Here is a 16,368-nt window from a genome sequence, read left to right as displayed (position 1 = left end):
CCGATTGACATTCTATCTGTGTTCCCATCTAAGAGATGCTGAAGCAGGGTTGAATCGGGCGTTACCAAAAAAGTGCAGCACAAATCCGTTGTTGTAGCCGTAGATGTTGGTGGCAGGGTCTGACTGGAATTGGATGGTGACATCAGCCATAGAGGTGTAGAGTTTGAATCGAGGACGGGAGCCACCGTACTGGCCCAGTATCTTTGCTGTCAGGTCATCACCATCATAGAAGGTCAGCAGGTCATTCTTCCCCAAATGCAGACTGTTAGCAGATAAAACATTGCATTAAATTCCAGAATCAACCTCTGTCACTGATGTTCAGGTTTTAGTTTATAACAGTACTTCTTTTCATCTGGCCTCGCTACAATTTGTAATCTTTTATCCTTGGGGCAAACAATACAATTTCTTTTTTTAATGTTTTGATACAGCTTTTGTTAGCCACTTTTGGACAGAGTTTGATGTGTGCAATCATGAACCACATTCAATTCTGAGTATAAGAGTGATTCTGCAGTGGGGGAAACTTTTGCCCTGTGTTTCCTGATACGAACCAAGTTGAGGAAATCTGTAAGTTTCCTTGTGGCCTACAAGAGAATCTATAATTGACATATTTTCTTTGTGAAATCATTATAAGGATTAACTAGAAATGCAATGTCTATTGCATTGTTTGTAGTGCTGTCAAATCGATTAATTTGTGATAAATCCATTTCAATATAAATGTTTGCGTCTACATAAAATATGGCATGTATGTTGATATGTATATATAAATACAGACACATACATGTTTACTCAAATATATTTAAATATAATTTACATTATGTATACATATATACATATATAGTACTTATATTATTCTTAAATGTATACATGTGTATATATATAAATATATAAAACCGACAATTGGCCGTTATCAAAGCAACCCGGGCTTCCATTACACCTGAGCAGTGCCACAGGCTGATTGCCTCCATGCCACGCCGCATTGATGCAGTAATTCATGCAAAAGGAGGCCCAACCAAATATTGAGTGCATAGAAATTAACATACTTTTCAGAAGCCTGACATTTCTGTTTAAAATATCCTTTCTTATTTTCTGAGACACAGAAATTTGGGTCTTCATTATCTGTAAGCCATAATCAACAAAATTTCAAGAAATAAAGGCTTGGAAATATCTCATGTGTAATGAATCTATATAATATATGGGTTTCACTTTCTGAAACGAGTGACAAGAACTTTCGACCTTTTTAACGATATTCTAATATTCTTTTTAGATGTATCTGTTAATCGATTCGACCACGCTTAAGTCACACTGTACAGACACTTCAACACATTTTTTATCACTAGTTCATAAGTTTGACTAGTTTTTATTAAGTTAAGTATTAAGTTTATGTATGCTAGACAGCCTCACACATTCTTTTTATATCGATAAATAAAATAACACTACACAAACAAAACCTTTCCATTCGATATTGGCAGGAGTTGTTTAGTCCCAACTTAACGGAAATCAATAACATTGATCAATGTTTATTGGTTCAATCAATTTCAGATTACATAAAGTATGAGACAATCTACGAGACTAATCAAAATGTGATGTTGTAAGCCCTGGGCAATACGACCTTCAGAACTATTTGAAATCCCTTGAAGGAACCTGACAGCCTTACATAAAGGTGACAAAAGACCCTGGACTACAATAGAAACGTCATTAAATGAAAAGCGTTACCTTGACACATTCAATTTCAGTCATCTTGAGGGCTGCCGTACTGAAATGTGCCACAAATAATTGCCCTGCAAAGGCCGGTTTTCTAGATATATCGTAGCCTATATCATAATACATATAAGTCCTGTAACTCTGGCTGACATCTACAAGAACCAGACGTCTGGCCAATCGCTGGCGAAGGGAAAGTGTGATTCAGTCAGGCAGGGAGGTGGCACACATAGTCTATCCTGTCACTAATTAATCACAAGTGGGCAGTAATGGAAGTCATTACTGAGGACAGAGAAATAATTTATCATCTCTGTTCTGCTGTAGCAAGATACAGCAGGCTTACATTCAGGCAAAATGAAGACAGGATGTTTAAATGATGGGCTGGATGCGCGCACGCCTATGCATGCATGCATAGGCTCGTAGACAGCCGTTCATTGCAGTGCAGGCACACCTTAGGACACGTACAGATTGAATATATATTATTCAATTGTCAACAGCCCTGTAAAACCGCTTGCCTCTGGCCGCAGGAGAATCTGCGTATCTTCTTCGACTCCCAGACACATTTGAACCAGAAGAGCCCCTGACACACAAGAAAGCGAAACTGTGTCCGCCCTTATTGGATTTGTTGTGATAAAGTTAAACAAGCCTTTGCGTAGCCGCACACCTTATCTGCCGAGAAAATCAATCATGCTTTCCATTTGCTGGCAGTAATTTCATTTAGTTTAATCACAAAAACAGGCTCAGCTTGACTTGGCCAACAACACGGCAGCCATCGGAATGCATTAAAGTCTCATATAGAGCTCACGGAGACGCCGTTCTCCAGTGAGCACGAAGAAAAAGAAGCGACAAATGAGAGCCTATTAAAACCACTCCAAAACAACTTAAAACATGTTTTTATCACAGAGGTGTGTAAAAACACATTTTGGAGATGTTTTGTATGGTGCTCGCATTGAGTTTGCAACACTTTTCTGACTCCACACCCCATCATTACCATTCCCTGTTAACTGTCCTATTTTTGCTGGTTACACAGTAAAAAGACGTGAAGATGCATTTGATTCTTTTTGCTGGAGAGATAAATGTGAGTATTTTGCAGGTGATTTTGTGTCTGGCGTTTTCTTTGGAAATAATCCATGATGATCCATCATCTGTCAAGAAGACCAAGCCTATAGTAATTTACATGGATGTCAGAGCGAACAAACTCTCAAACCGCAAAGAAAAGCTTCTCTTCTCTTCCTACACATATTTCATATATATTGATCCTAGGGGGGATTGTCCAAGGTGTCACTGAACACCCCTGACATACAATTGGCCACCATGGGTGCAACCCCAAAATTTGATACGGTACTTATGTCGCTTAATATCTGATTTCACTTCTTGTTGAACAAAGCTTTTATTTTGACGTTCGGCGGCCGTGCTTGCACGTGACGTCACTGCACACAAAACTAAAGTCAAGCTGGTTTAGTTTACAACGGAAAAAAGTTGCCTTGCCTTGTCAAATGAGATATTTTTTTAAAGACTGACAAAAGATAGAAAAGAAGCAAATAGATCACTGCAATTCGCTAAACAAATGGAATATTAAAAAGTACACACTTGTTTGCTAGCCATTTCAAGTCAGACCCAGCCAGGTAAGTTGTTTTGTTGGACCATAACATTATAATGTTAACTACCTTCTTTCTAATGTTACACTTTTAAATGTTGCGTAAATGTAAAGTTTTCCCCAGTGTTTTCTAACCTTAGATAAATATAAACCGTGTTGATGTCTTTTAACATTCTAAGCAGGTGTACATAATACAAACTTTAGTTTAAATACACAAGAAGGAAGCATCGTGTTTTAAATAAGTTTCAACCTTTAGCCTTGGCTTTAGGATTCCTAAACAACTTAAGGCTCCATAAGGCTCCATTAACAGATAGTAAATCGGTTCCCAACATGCATTGTTTACACCAGGGTCGGAAATTAGAGGCTTTGGAAAGAAATTACAACAAGGTGAACAAAACCGCTCTCCAAATTCAAGACGAAAGAGGAAAAACAGTCCCTGCATGATAAAAAAAACTAGCTATGACAGTCACAATGTAAATTAAATTAGGTTAAAAAATGAACGAATGTGGATGACAGCATCTTTGCTCTGCTACAGCTTTGAGCATTACAGCGAATCAAGTTCATGGTATGAAAATACTGGCGAATCAGAGGCGTTTAAATGATTCACCAGTGTAGAAGAGCGGTGCTGAAGTGCGCCACGCTCAAAACGTGTATCATTAACAACTGCATACAGATACGATGTAAGAAAGAGATCAAATTATCTCTTCTGTATAACCTAAAGCCATTGAGTGTTTTAGTAATGTTGGATGTTCTTTGTTTGTTTTCTATATTTTGATGTTTGATTTTGATTTCTGATTTTTATCTTTACAAAATAAAACAAAAATATTTTTTTTTCAAAACATCAAGTATAAAAAGCATCATAACTATAAACTATTAATATACTACAATTCAGGCTTTATAGTGAAAGAAAAAATGTGTGAGAGCAATTCCACACGCACAAGAGCCGCAAGAGCACAGAGGCTGGCCTTTAGTCCAGATCCATTTGTTTAAACTGGACTCAGGACAGAAGCTGCAAATTAACACAGGGCTTTCCTGTGATGAAAGCGGATAAGCTCCAGTTGATTCTGCACAAAGAGCCATACAATGTTGGCTCTGGGGGAAGACAGACAAACAGAGAAGACTAAACTTTCATTTGGATTGTCAACATTTTCAGAGAGACTTACAGAGGATGAGGCTTTCTCCAAATAAAGAGGAAAATGAGTTCTTCTGTTTTTGCACAGTTCTTCTTAATTAGAAAGTTAAATATTGGTCTGGGTTCTGGCTCAGCGCCTGGGGTGATGAAACAGCCTTGATTTATTACCAGCCTGCTAAATGCTGTGACTCTCTGAGGGACAGTGCACACAAGCGCCATAAAGAGACACACATCCCTATGCCAAAAAAAGGAGAAGACGACAATAACAGAGAAAAACGGAAAAAACAGACAGGGAATGGAAGAACACACAATAAATACCAGTCGCAGTAAATTATGATTATGACGATATGTTGTTTAGATGGATTTAATTACAGATGCAATGCATTGTCAGGTGCTTCAATAAAAATCACATGGAAACCAAATCCTGTTGAAAAGGTTTTTCATGTTCAACTGTAATTTAATTTACATGGAGCAAAATTTTCATTTGTGCTTCTATTAGAAAGTTCTATTTTAGGAACTAAACCATAATCTGGTGCACTTGATTTCTTATCATATATATAATATTTTCCTTGACCAAGAATTTGAATATAACATAATATTCATTATTTATCCAATTTATAAATAGAATATCTAACATATGTTGACAAAGTAATAACAATATTCACATCATGCAGCATTAAGTTGTGCAAAGACTAACAGTTGATCCGGACTCAAAACAGGTGACTAAAGCTGTGCATTGGAACTCCAGTAGGAGGCAGTGTAGGGCACTAATGAGACTGATAAGAGGACTTTGATTGGGTCTCATACACTGAACATTCCCCGCTGTGCCGCTAGGTCTACGAACGGCTGTGTGCAGGTGTGCCAGCTGTCACCTGTGCATCTCCCTCCCTTCATTCTCCTACTCACCGCACAGCGCACACACCGCGCAAGAACCCCTCCCTGCTAAATGAATTCATCAGCCTTCATTATGGCCCACGTTCACAGGTAATTGGGAGTGCGTGGAACATTGATGAATGATTACAGAAGGCTGGGTGCATATTCATTACCGGGCTAAAATGTTCTTACAGCCCCAATGAGCCTCCAGCAGAGGACCAGGCCGTCGTATTGCGGCTCTCCGATTAAAGCACAAAACCGCTCTACGGGATGCTACTGTAGCAATGAGGACTTGCACTGGGTCAATGATCGCTTGTTCGATGCATGCATGAATATAAGGGGAGAATTCAGAATTTGCTCAATAATTAATGCGGGTTCAAGAGTGCCAGATCTCCTCAATATCTCTCCATCTCTCTCAGGATTGAACAGCTGCGCCCACCTCCCTCCTCGCTCATTTTTTCTGTATATACATCTCATTTGATGCGGCTGGTTGATAATGTCCCATATGTCCTTTGACAAATTTGGTCATTTGAAGATTGAAGTGTGGGGGTGGAGAATTTACAGCGAACCAGTGATTCCAGCCACACCTGGGATGACCCCTCTTGTTACCTCTGCACCTCCATTAATACCTACACTGCCATTCAAAGGATTAGGGTCACTTAACAGAAATGTTTTTCAAGATCTTACAAGCCTTTTTAACTGAGGGCATAATATATAAATGTTGTATACAGGTTAAAATAGTTTGGCCAGCGTATTTTTCTATACATTATTGCGGCCAAAAGAACAGAATTTTGAATAAAAATAATGAAACAAAATAGATGTTATCGCAATTTCTATTTAAGTGTCAGTGAAATTCATCTTTAAGTTAGTGTTTTATGTTTTGTCAACGAATCACACTCAAAATACAAGTGTAAGGAGGCAGAAACAGAGAGACAGTTTGCAACAACTGTTGCTTTTAAGGTGAAACTTTAATGGGCACTGGATTATTTACTTTAGTATCATATGTGTAGGATTAACAATTGATAATCATGGATTTTAATACCAAGGTTATTGTCAAAAACGGTACATATGACACCCCTACTTTCATTACGTTTTCCTAAAATGTTTTGAAAGGAATAGTTCACCTTCAAAATGACAATTCTGTCATCATTTACTCATTACCCTGTTGTCATTTTGAACCTGTGTGATGATTTTCTTTTTTCTGCCAAACACAAAAGAAAACATTTTTTTAAATGTTGGTCACCAAAAACCGCTGGTTGACCCATTGACTGCCATTGTATGGACACAAAACCAATCCAATGGGGACCAGCAGTTTTCTATTACCAGCATTCTTAAAAATAATAAATATGTTCTTGTGTGTTCAGCAGAATGAAAGTAATGTAAAATGTACCAATGTTTTTATTTTTATTTAATAATGTGGGAAAAATATGACCCTAAACTTTTGAACGACAGCATACATAGGATATGAGAACCGTATTCTGCCTCATCCCCACCAGCGGCGATAACAGCACACAAAGAACATCCAGCAATCTCTGAATTCTGTCACCATCTTCCTCCATTACCTCCAACGCAAAATAAATGGAGAATTAATTATGTTGACTGCATCTCCTGCGAAACATCCAGGATGTAATTTATTACACGGTCACACAATGTAGGGCTGCAGTTAGGACACTCAGAACGAGGGAGAGAGAAAATATGACAAATGCGAAAGGAGCCATATGCAAATGAGTGAATCTTAATTAAGGGAGCCAAATGATTAAATGCATGAATAATCTATCTGGGTCTGACACAGCAGGGCCTCGTGTTTCCCGCCTCACCTGAAGAAGCAATCACACTCAACACTTGTTTTCCTGCTCGCATAATTGATTTCACATTCATAAAAACACCCAATAAAATAATTGTTTCTCTGTTCAGATTATTAACCTTTATTCAACAGTTCGTTCCAGTCCCTTAATTTGATCGGGCAGGAGGAATCTCAAGAGTACTGGTATTTAGCATCACCGGGATTTTGGGCGGAAACTTTGTATCTCTATATTTCATTATTTTTTATTAATCATTACTATTGGTCACCTTTCATGTTTGTGGGTTTTACAAATATTGCACCAATGAAAAGTATTAAAACTTACTAGTCACAGTGTTTAATCATTTAACAATATAAAATTATAAAAAAGGTGTTTTTATTTCCGGGGATTTTAGAGATGAATGAATACATTAGGAACTTTTTTTATATAGAAAAGCACTTTTAAAATTACAGTCGTGCTGTTGTACTGAACATTAAAAGCTGCGCTCATCCCTTCGCTCTTTTCACCATTTCATCATTCCATTTAAGAAGGACTCTCAGTTTCCCTGAGAGCGACGCATGATAATCTGGTTTACGTCTTCAAGCTTTTTGAGTCTCTTATCCCCCATAAGGAACTGCCGAGAAAACAACTCTCTTTACCTTGCCTTCTTTCAATCTCTTTGCCAGTGCTGCCGGTGATTTTTCACAGAGCGTGAACTTCCCCACAAACAACAGATATGCTCAACCTTAAGATGTTGAAGCCCCAACATAAAGCCTGAACTTACTTTACCACATTTACCCACGTAATTTTTAATGACGCGTATAGAAATGTCATATTGTTTTTAAGTTTATACAGATGTAGGTTCGAGCTGAAAAAGTTGAACGACTGTGTTGCGTCAGAAGTTGTATGCTGTTTGAAATCTTCGGAAAAGCCAATAAAGGTCTTTAAGATTAGGGTCACTACAGCTTAAGTGAAATCTCAGAAACTGCCCAGAGCGATGTTTGGTTTGGGTGCATCCAGGGCGGATGTTTCGTTTGGGTGCTGAGGGAGTGAAACAGAGCCGAATCGGTCAGCGGGGAGATGACGCAAAAACCAAACAGTTGAGGTGCAATCTCAGCCACATCAAGGACAAGCCCAACTAACTAGAGAATGTCAGTCCCATGGTATTACATTTCTGAGGCCATAACAGAGTTTACGGTCTGATGGGTGAACAGGGACTCTGCGGTAGCATTTTGTGAAGCCACATAAGATCTGATCCACAATGTTTTCCAGCGTTAGAGAAAAACAGAGCAGATGTATCGACTGTATTCTCTTGGGATGAAACATTAAAAGCTTAACAACAGTTGCTGAGACACTGTGAAGAGGACAAACTGCAAGATTTGGGGGGAATATAAATGTATTCAGGCTTGTACACAGTGTAACAGGAACTATCCTGATTGACAGAGAATTATGTTGTTTATATAGACGTACACTTGGATGTCTAGCATGATCCTCTTGTCCTCTTCAACGTGGATCCCCCAGATGCAGTCTTGGCCCTTGTCATAAGCCTCAGGCCAGTTTGGGGACAACACCACACCTGCTGAATCTGTGATCTCTCCACTGCATACAGCTGCAACACAACCACAGATGAAGAGAAGACATCATGTTAACTAACACACACATTTACCCGGAAATGTTTAAACAATAATATTTCATTACATTCATAAAAATCTATTATACATTCAATTCCTTTTTAAAAGAAGCGAAATATGATGCATAAATCTTACGTTCCATCTACTGTATATAAAGACTCTGAAAATCAATTTGAATAAAAGCATATATTAAATGAATACATCTATTGACAAATCTGCTATTATAAAATAATATTTACATCGTTTTTTGAAATACATTTTATTAGTGTAATAATATTTTTGCTGCCGGCCTGCAACTACAGTGATCTAATGCTCTTCATGTTTACATTTTTCTTATTTAACAGTTGAAGACAAAGTTAAAGATTCTTTATTAACCCAATGCTTTACATTTTGTAGCGGTCACGCCGAAACCTTGTGTCTTTATTTTTCATCATTTTTATAATTTCTACCAATACTCTTAGTCAAGTTTCATGTCTGTAGGTACATATTTAACAAATAAAAACGGTTAAAAAGCGCATGTCAACTTCAACAACACATTGTTTATAGTTACTTTAAACTACGTTTTTCTATTTTCTGAAAAGTAGCTGTTTTAAAGATTATTTGACAGTCAGAAAAAAAGAGAGAAAATAACCACATTTATACGAAAACACAGTTATACCAGGTATGCAACTTTATATCCCAATTTATGATACATCTGAGTTTCACACCCCAAATTCTCCCCAGATTTATAAAGAACTTGACTTCCTGTTTTCATTTCCCCTCTTTCCACATCACTAAACTGGCACAACAGGACGTAAACTCATTTTCAAATGGAAAAGCTGTTGTCTTGACCCTCTACTGGAGCCGGTACGATTAAATCCTTTAAATCCTGACTCTATTGTGAAGCAGGAGAAATGTGCTTGAGCACCGGGTCAGATAAGATGCCACCGCGTCTGCTTTATGAGTGAGGTATTCTCTCACATTCTTGCACAGTGTGCTTCTGGTTCCAGCCTTCATGGCTTAATGTTTTTAGTGCTGCTACGAGCGTGTGACTGTGGCTAAGAGTGTCTGAAACTCGTCCAGGTGACACAGGATGTAGTGGATTACATAGCAAAGGCACTAAAGGGATGTGAGCTGCTTGTACTGTATCTGCACATGATGCCTGTAGAGCTCTTCAGCAGCTGTCTAATGCAGTCAAAAGTGTGCAGTTACACGAACACCTGCTAACAATATATATATGTATTAACAGTGTGTACCTATAGCCAACTCACGCTGCAGTGCATACTGTTTAAGTGAACAAAAGATATGCAAATTAGATAGCACACCGACAAATATAATTCTGAATGCAATTTGCACAGTAAATTTTCCATCTGGTAGGGCTTTGAGTGCTAACTTGTAGAAGCATCCATCCATCCATATATACTACGACATGGCTGTATTTATTCATCTAAGCGTGTAGGCATTCGTGAACACGCACACACAAACCTCTGCAGGCGGGCTCAGTCTCATTCCATTGCGGGTTGCTGGGATCCATGCACTCGATGATGACGGAGCCCTGCTCCAGGGTGTAGCCTGGGTCACAGGTGAACTCCACAACCGCGCCTACAGCATATACGCTGTCAGTGGTGGTGAAGTTGCCGTACTTGACGAAAGGCTCGTAGCAGTGCCCCGCCGCGAAAGCTGAAAAAACACACAAACAACACCATAAATCACCTGCTCCGAGACACACATCACAGTCCAAACACCATCACCGAGCATCCGATTTCACAAACACATAAAGCACATAGACAAGCGGTCCGCTCGGATTAGTGTATAACCACTTCTTGTAATAATCTGTCCGAAACACAGAGGACGAAATCTGAATTTAAAAGTGTTTCTAGGTGGCGGTCTTAAGCAATTTCAGTGTGGCGGAGCTCTGTGCACTGCTTTTACATTTCTACCAATCGAAATCCTCCAGGATGTAAGTCTCAGCTTTCGGTTGTCCTTGGAAGGAGATTGTTGGTTAATCAACCTTAGCCTGACTTGCAAGGCCACTTACGGGGCACACAGACAATATGAATAAATAAGAATGAATAAATCCACAAAGGGAAACAACAAACTGATACGCCTGGCTGGACCGTTATTGGTCGTTGTGCTTGTTTGAGAATGTAGAATGGAGATTAGAAGAGAGGGAGGAGACTTGAGAAGAGAATGTTCAGAGTCAACACCGGCGTTGATGTCCCTCAGGGTCTCGCCCTATTCAAGCATGGGCTATTGAGCCTTACGTTCAGCTCTGCTTTCTGTTTACGAAAAAACTAAAGCGATTTTGCCAATTACCCTCCCCCATTCTCAAATTCCCCAGACACATGCATTATTCAGCTTTGGCTTATTCGCAACAAGTAAGACTGAGCTATTTTAATCATCTGTTCATCATCTCCCACATAACAACAGTATCAATCAGGGTTTGGATGCCTTCAACGTGAGCATTAGATTGATATGGAAATTTGCATTTTAAGTAGTCCATATCTGAAAGTGGAATGCAGGGCCGGTTCTAAACATTTGGAGGCCCTAGGCTAAATATTTTTTTGAGGCCCCTCACAGCAGCTCATCCTCTCCACCGTTTAGAATATATAAAGTATTTTATTACACTATAAAAATGTAAAAAGAAAATTAACAAGTTAATGATATTATAAAAAATCTGTTTCAATGTGTTCCACTTCATAAGAAAGAAACTATTTGGGCCAAAGTAGGGGTTGACAAAATTCACAGTTTGATTTTACGAACAGGTATAGGGGGTCTATTTAATAGTCCAGTAGCATTTTAACAGAAGAAACGAAATTGAAAAACTGCTTCTTCGGTGTATGAATTAAATGAACTTTAAAATAAAGATACAAAACTTCTTAAGTCAAAAGCAGTTCATGATTTAGTTTTTTTGTTGTTTCATTAACATTGACGACAAAAACAACAGCAGGATTTTAGTCTATACATAAGGGTTGTTATCTGAGAATAGACAGGGTGATCAGGACGAGACGCGATATTGATCCAACTGTTTACTTTCATTTAAGACCCAACGGACTGTTTTCATTTGTTTTTGACATAGCCTTGTATTTCACAGTATATAAGACGCACAAAAGACACTTGCTTGAGAACTTGCTTGTAGAGAGAACTTGCTTGTAGCCTTGCGGTGTGTGAGAACTGGTGTCTGTGAGCGTACTTCGACTGAGAAATCGGTAGAATAGAAAGTTTAAATGGGCAAGCGTTTTAAAACACGTAAAAATAATAATCTTTTGTGATGACAAACAATGCCAAAGACCTGCGGTTACATGCGTCGCGCGACTTTAGATGCATGTGAGGACAGGTGCTAGTTATTTTGAAAAACGTCTTTGTGTCAGTACACTGGAAGTCAATAGGGGCCTGTGTTTGGTTTAAACATTCTTCAAAATATCTTTTTTTTGTGTTCTGCAGAAGAAACACAGTCACTGATTTGTAATGACAAGAAAGTGAGTAGGTGATCTTTTAATGTTCTGGGAGGTTTCTATTTCATTGCAAGAAATGACTCTGGTCAGAATAAACCCACATCTAGTCAATTGTAGTACTATGTATAAATTAATCTCGAATAGATTGAACATGACCTAATATGAACATATTTATATTAAACAACTAGAAAGAGTTCAAATTCTTTCTGAAAAATTCAATTTTGTGCATGAGCGCGTACTAGAGTGCCAGCATTATGTTTGCCAGTGTAATGAAAATGATCAAAATGAATCAATCTGTTTTTTAAGATGGCACAGACAGGAGAAAAGGGCTTCACCTATGAAACAGACAGATAGGTATCAGGAGCAGACAAGCTACATTGTTACAGGTTGCGTGAAGGCACATTAGTACATTGCAGATAGCGTAATAGGATTGTGCCATGGTAAATGAGATTAGATTGATCTCTCTGGGAAATGATTACGAGGTCCTGCATGACATCCCAACTGAGGGCATTTGACTGACCTGTCAAGGGATCGGAACACGATATTCGTACACAATAATAAAATAATGCTAATGTACCAGTTAAAACTCATCATAATGACCACGAAGAGTCGCATTTGCTGCTTCATTCGATTTCCATTTCATAGAATCTGAATAAATCTAATTTCAGGGGAGTGTTAAGCGAGGCACCGGGGAGAAACAATCTTCGGCGCGAATCGAAGCAACAAGGGGAATGTGCCGGAAGGAAGATGCTATGTTTGCACCAACAGCCCTGAGTCTCAGAATAGGACGTGTCAACAACGTTAGAACCCTGTAACCGTTATGAGATGTTGGATGATAAGTTCTGTGCTATTATGTCCCGTGACTGTAGCAGTAAGGTGGCGAAAATGTGATTTTGAATGGAGAAACCCCCTACTGTAACAATCAAGAACTGACCAGTCAGCATCCTGCACAGAAGCACAGGAGAGTGCTGTTCACGTGCTAAAAGCTGGTTGACGCAAATGTGAACATGCAGATGTGAGCATCTGTGTCGCTGTTCCGTACCTTCATATCTGATGGCTACCCCTGTGTTTGTGCCAAAGCCATCCGTTGAAAACTCCACAAAGAGATGCCTGGAGGAGCCGACGATACCCTCATTCGGGAGGTACTCCACCTCATATGAGTCGTACAGGATAGTCGAGTCGATGTGGTTCCCATCTTTTATGAGGAACCTGTGGACATAAACAGCACATAAAGATATAGTTTTGTTATTCCGCTATAACAGTAAATATCTCAGAGAGATCTGTTTGGCAGCAGATTTAACGTTCCTACGAAATCTCATAGTGTATTTTGGCAGTTTGCATAATAATTGCCTGATATGATTTTGAATAGCTGAGCAGCAAGTGACCTCATTAAAAGTCCATTTGTTAGCAAAGCCCGCAGAAAAAGCGGATACAGCTAATAAAAATAACTTAATCCCCCTCCTGAGGGCCCGGAGTGTGCTCTAATCGCTCTCTCCGCGCCTGCACGAGAGGATTTGATTATTCTAAATTATTTTAGAGGGGAGCAAGTGTCTGATCTCAGAAACTTTCATCTACTTTCACCCGCGCTCTCGCAACTGTTCGTATCACGCCTCGCTCGCCGCGCCGGATAATGCCCTCAAGAGCGACGCCACATTTGGAGTGTGACTGCTTTGTGAAAAGACTCAGATTTCTGTTTCTCTTTGAACGCCAGATGATTAATGAATGTGTGAATCGAAACACAAAGTTCCAGACAAAGTACTGACAAGCAGAGTACTGTGGCACAAACCTGTCGTCGTCTTCAGCAAGGGCCACTTTTTCAAAGTGCACGTGAAGCCGTTGGTCATCGGGGGCCTGCAGCACCCAGTGGCAGGTTAAATTGTTGCTGTAGTTGCCGGGGAAACCGGGGGACATGATGCGGCCAAGTGTTGCGTTCTTCAGCATTCCCCCGCAAGATACTGCGGGAAGGAAAAGAAAGTTTTGAGAGGCTGATAACAGAATCATGTAATATAACAGAACTTTTGTTACAAGCAAGGAAAGTTTCTTTTAAAAAGTAACACATTATAATATTGTGCTTTCATATTAGAGAAAGTGACTAAAGCAGGCTACATTCTTTTTATGGAATAAAAGAATCGTGAAAAAAAAGAAACCATTTCAAAATTATTTTTAGTTTTTCTGAGGTTTGATTTAATTGAAATGACACAGGACTAGAATGTTCTCTGTTTCTGCACCAGAAAAGGAACTAGAGAAAAGTGCTTTGAAACACTGGAATAGGGGGTAAAGAAAGCATCACTTTATTTAAGATATATAAACAGACACAAATAAGACAACCACTGACGTACGAAAATAATGTAATCATGTGAATTGTATAGAAAAACTAAACCAAAAGTTACTGAACATTTGATAAGACCCTGGAACTTTGCTTTGAGCAGATTCCTGGGACTACTGATAAACCGAAGAATTGAGCAGACTCCATATTCATGAGAAAAAGACCCAGGAATCCCCGAGTTGTCTCTTTTAGTTTCAGCAGACATGTTCCACAGACATGTCTTCAACTGAAAGCAAATCTGAGTACAGTTCATCTCCTCCATCATTTCCCCCGTACAGGTAGACAGGTAGACATTTGACATAAACACAATAATATAACATTATAACTGAAAGAAGATATTAAATATTAACATTTCATTCCAATGGCAAATATGTCAAAGAGAATTTCAGACACGGATAATAAGAACCTTCAGATCACGGTGCAGAAGCGATTTATATGAGGAAAGACAGCACACATAAATGGTCTTTGTTAAAAGCAACGGAAATAGAGAGCGACTAGGCGAAGAAGAAGAGGCTGGATGGTTTCTGAGCTCGACGGCTAAAGGTTAGTCACGCGCGCACAGTGTAATTAAAGTGGACCCAAAGCCCGGCTCTCTGGCAGTCTGCCCATGCTGATCAGTAATCAGACTCTGATGGTCTGGTCCAGCCCCGCATCAGCACGGCAGGGACACGTTTCTTAAATAGCACATTTATGCTATTTCACTCCAAATCAATGCGGAGACTAAGAAACCCCAGGTTCTGTAGGCAGCGCGTGGCGGCGCTTTCTTCCCAGGCTATCCGAACCTCCTCATGATTCACACCGCAGCCGCGCCTCCGAACCGCTAAATGAGTTCCTTCATCAAAACAGGCCTCCTTCAGGGAGCTCAGCCTTGTTTGGAATCACAGATCTTTCTCTGTTTGTCATGCAAGAGGAAAAGTTCTCCAGCTCAGGGAATCGGCTCTCCGAAGACACGGCGGCACGTAAAGTCCTTATTTATGCAGAGGAGGCAGGCTTGTCAATCAGGCTGTCACACTGGGCTGCCTCGAGGGGGTACGGCTGTTAATATTCACTACCTTGAAGCACAAACACTTCTGTTCCAAACATTCTAACTAAAATCAATGATCAAACCCCAATTAACTTGAAAGGAGAAGGGAGCAAGCACGCAGGGAGATTCTTCCCCGTCAAGTTAAATCGCACCTGTGTGGACAAAATATTTACACAGGCGTGAGATTTGTTTTGCGCGTCGGGTGCTAAGCCGAGTGTGTCTGAATGACATGATGACTTGTGGGTGTATGTTGCTGGTGAGAAGCAGAAAATGGGGAGGATAATTGCTACTGAGCAGGTCCAGGGTGGATTCACAATGATGCAAATCAGCTGGTGTGAGAAGGCTGTGTTTATGATTGGCAGGCAGCTCGCCAGCGAAACCCAACATTTACGGTACCTTGCATCTATATGCAAATAAAATAAGGTTCATTTAAAGTAAAAGCTACTATTTTATACACTCGCACGGTCTTGAGATGTTCACATGCTTCTTAAGATAGCAACGCTGCTTGCTGCTGCTGCTGTTAGCCGGATTTATAATTAAATTTCTTAGGGGCAGAGATCAAATAGTGAAGATTTGGTTATTAAACGTCATTTAGCTGACGCTTTTGTTAGTGTGAACTCAACACATGGCCAATCCCTCTGGGTTAACGCATGATTCAGAGTCTAGCCTAATGCCAAAGAGTCTGAACCTCATAACATTTCAGTCTCGTCAATAACCGCTCACCAAGACAGGAAGAGACTGTGAGAATGTACGTAGAAGAAACCAAATAATTGTTTGCTTTACATGCATTACAAGCACCTGAGCAGTTGTGGCCGAAAGCAATGTCAAAAAATGATAAACGGACATCTTCGGATTTTACATCTTCGGATTTA

The 16,368-nt window shown here is 39.6% G+C and overlaps 1 protein-coding gene across 1 annotated transcript in view; it reads right to left on the bottom strand.

The window, feature by feature from the left end:
- Positions 1–16,368, bottom strand: part of sez6b (seizure related 6 homolog b) — a 136,159-nt gene that overhangs the window by 9,600 nt on the left and 110,191 nt on the right. Inside the window, exons 6-10 of the mRNA XM_079480940.1 lie at positions 13,933–14,101; positions 13,189–13,355; positions 10,177–10,371; positions 8,552–8,690; positions 66–262 (exon numbers count right to left, since the gene is read on the bottom strand). Of these exons, the coding sequence (XP_079337066.1) occupies positions 66–262; positions 8,552–8,690; positions 10,177–10,371; positions 13,189–13,355; positions 13,933–14,101 (867 nt within the window). The remainder of the gene's footprint in view (positions 1–65; positions 263–8,551; positions 8,691–10,176; positions 10,372–13,188; positions 13,356–13,932; positions 14,102–16,368) is intronic.

Source organism: Barbatula barbatula (assembly GCF_947034865.1).
Source record: "Barbatula barbatula genome assembly, chromosome: 19".
NCBI classification, from domain to species: domain Eukaryota; kingdom Metazoa; phylum Chordata; class Actinopteri; order Cypriniformes; family Nemacheilidae; genus Barbatula; species Barbatula barbatula.
Note: the sequence above shows the minus strand (reverse complement) of the source record. Positions and strands in the feature narration are given on the sequence as shown.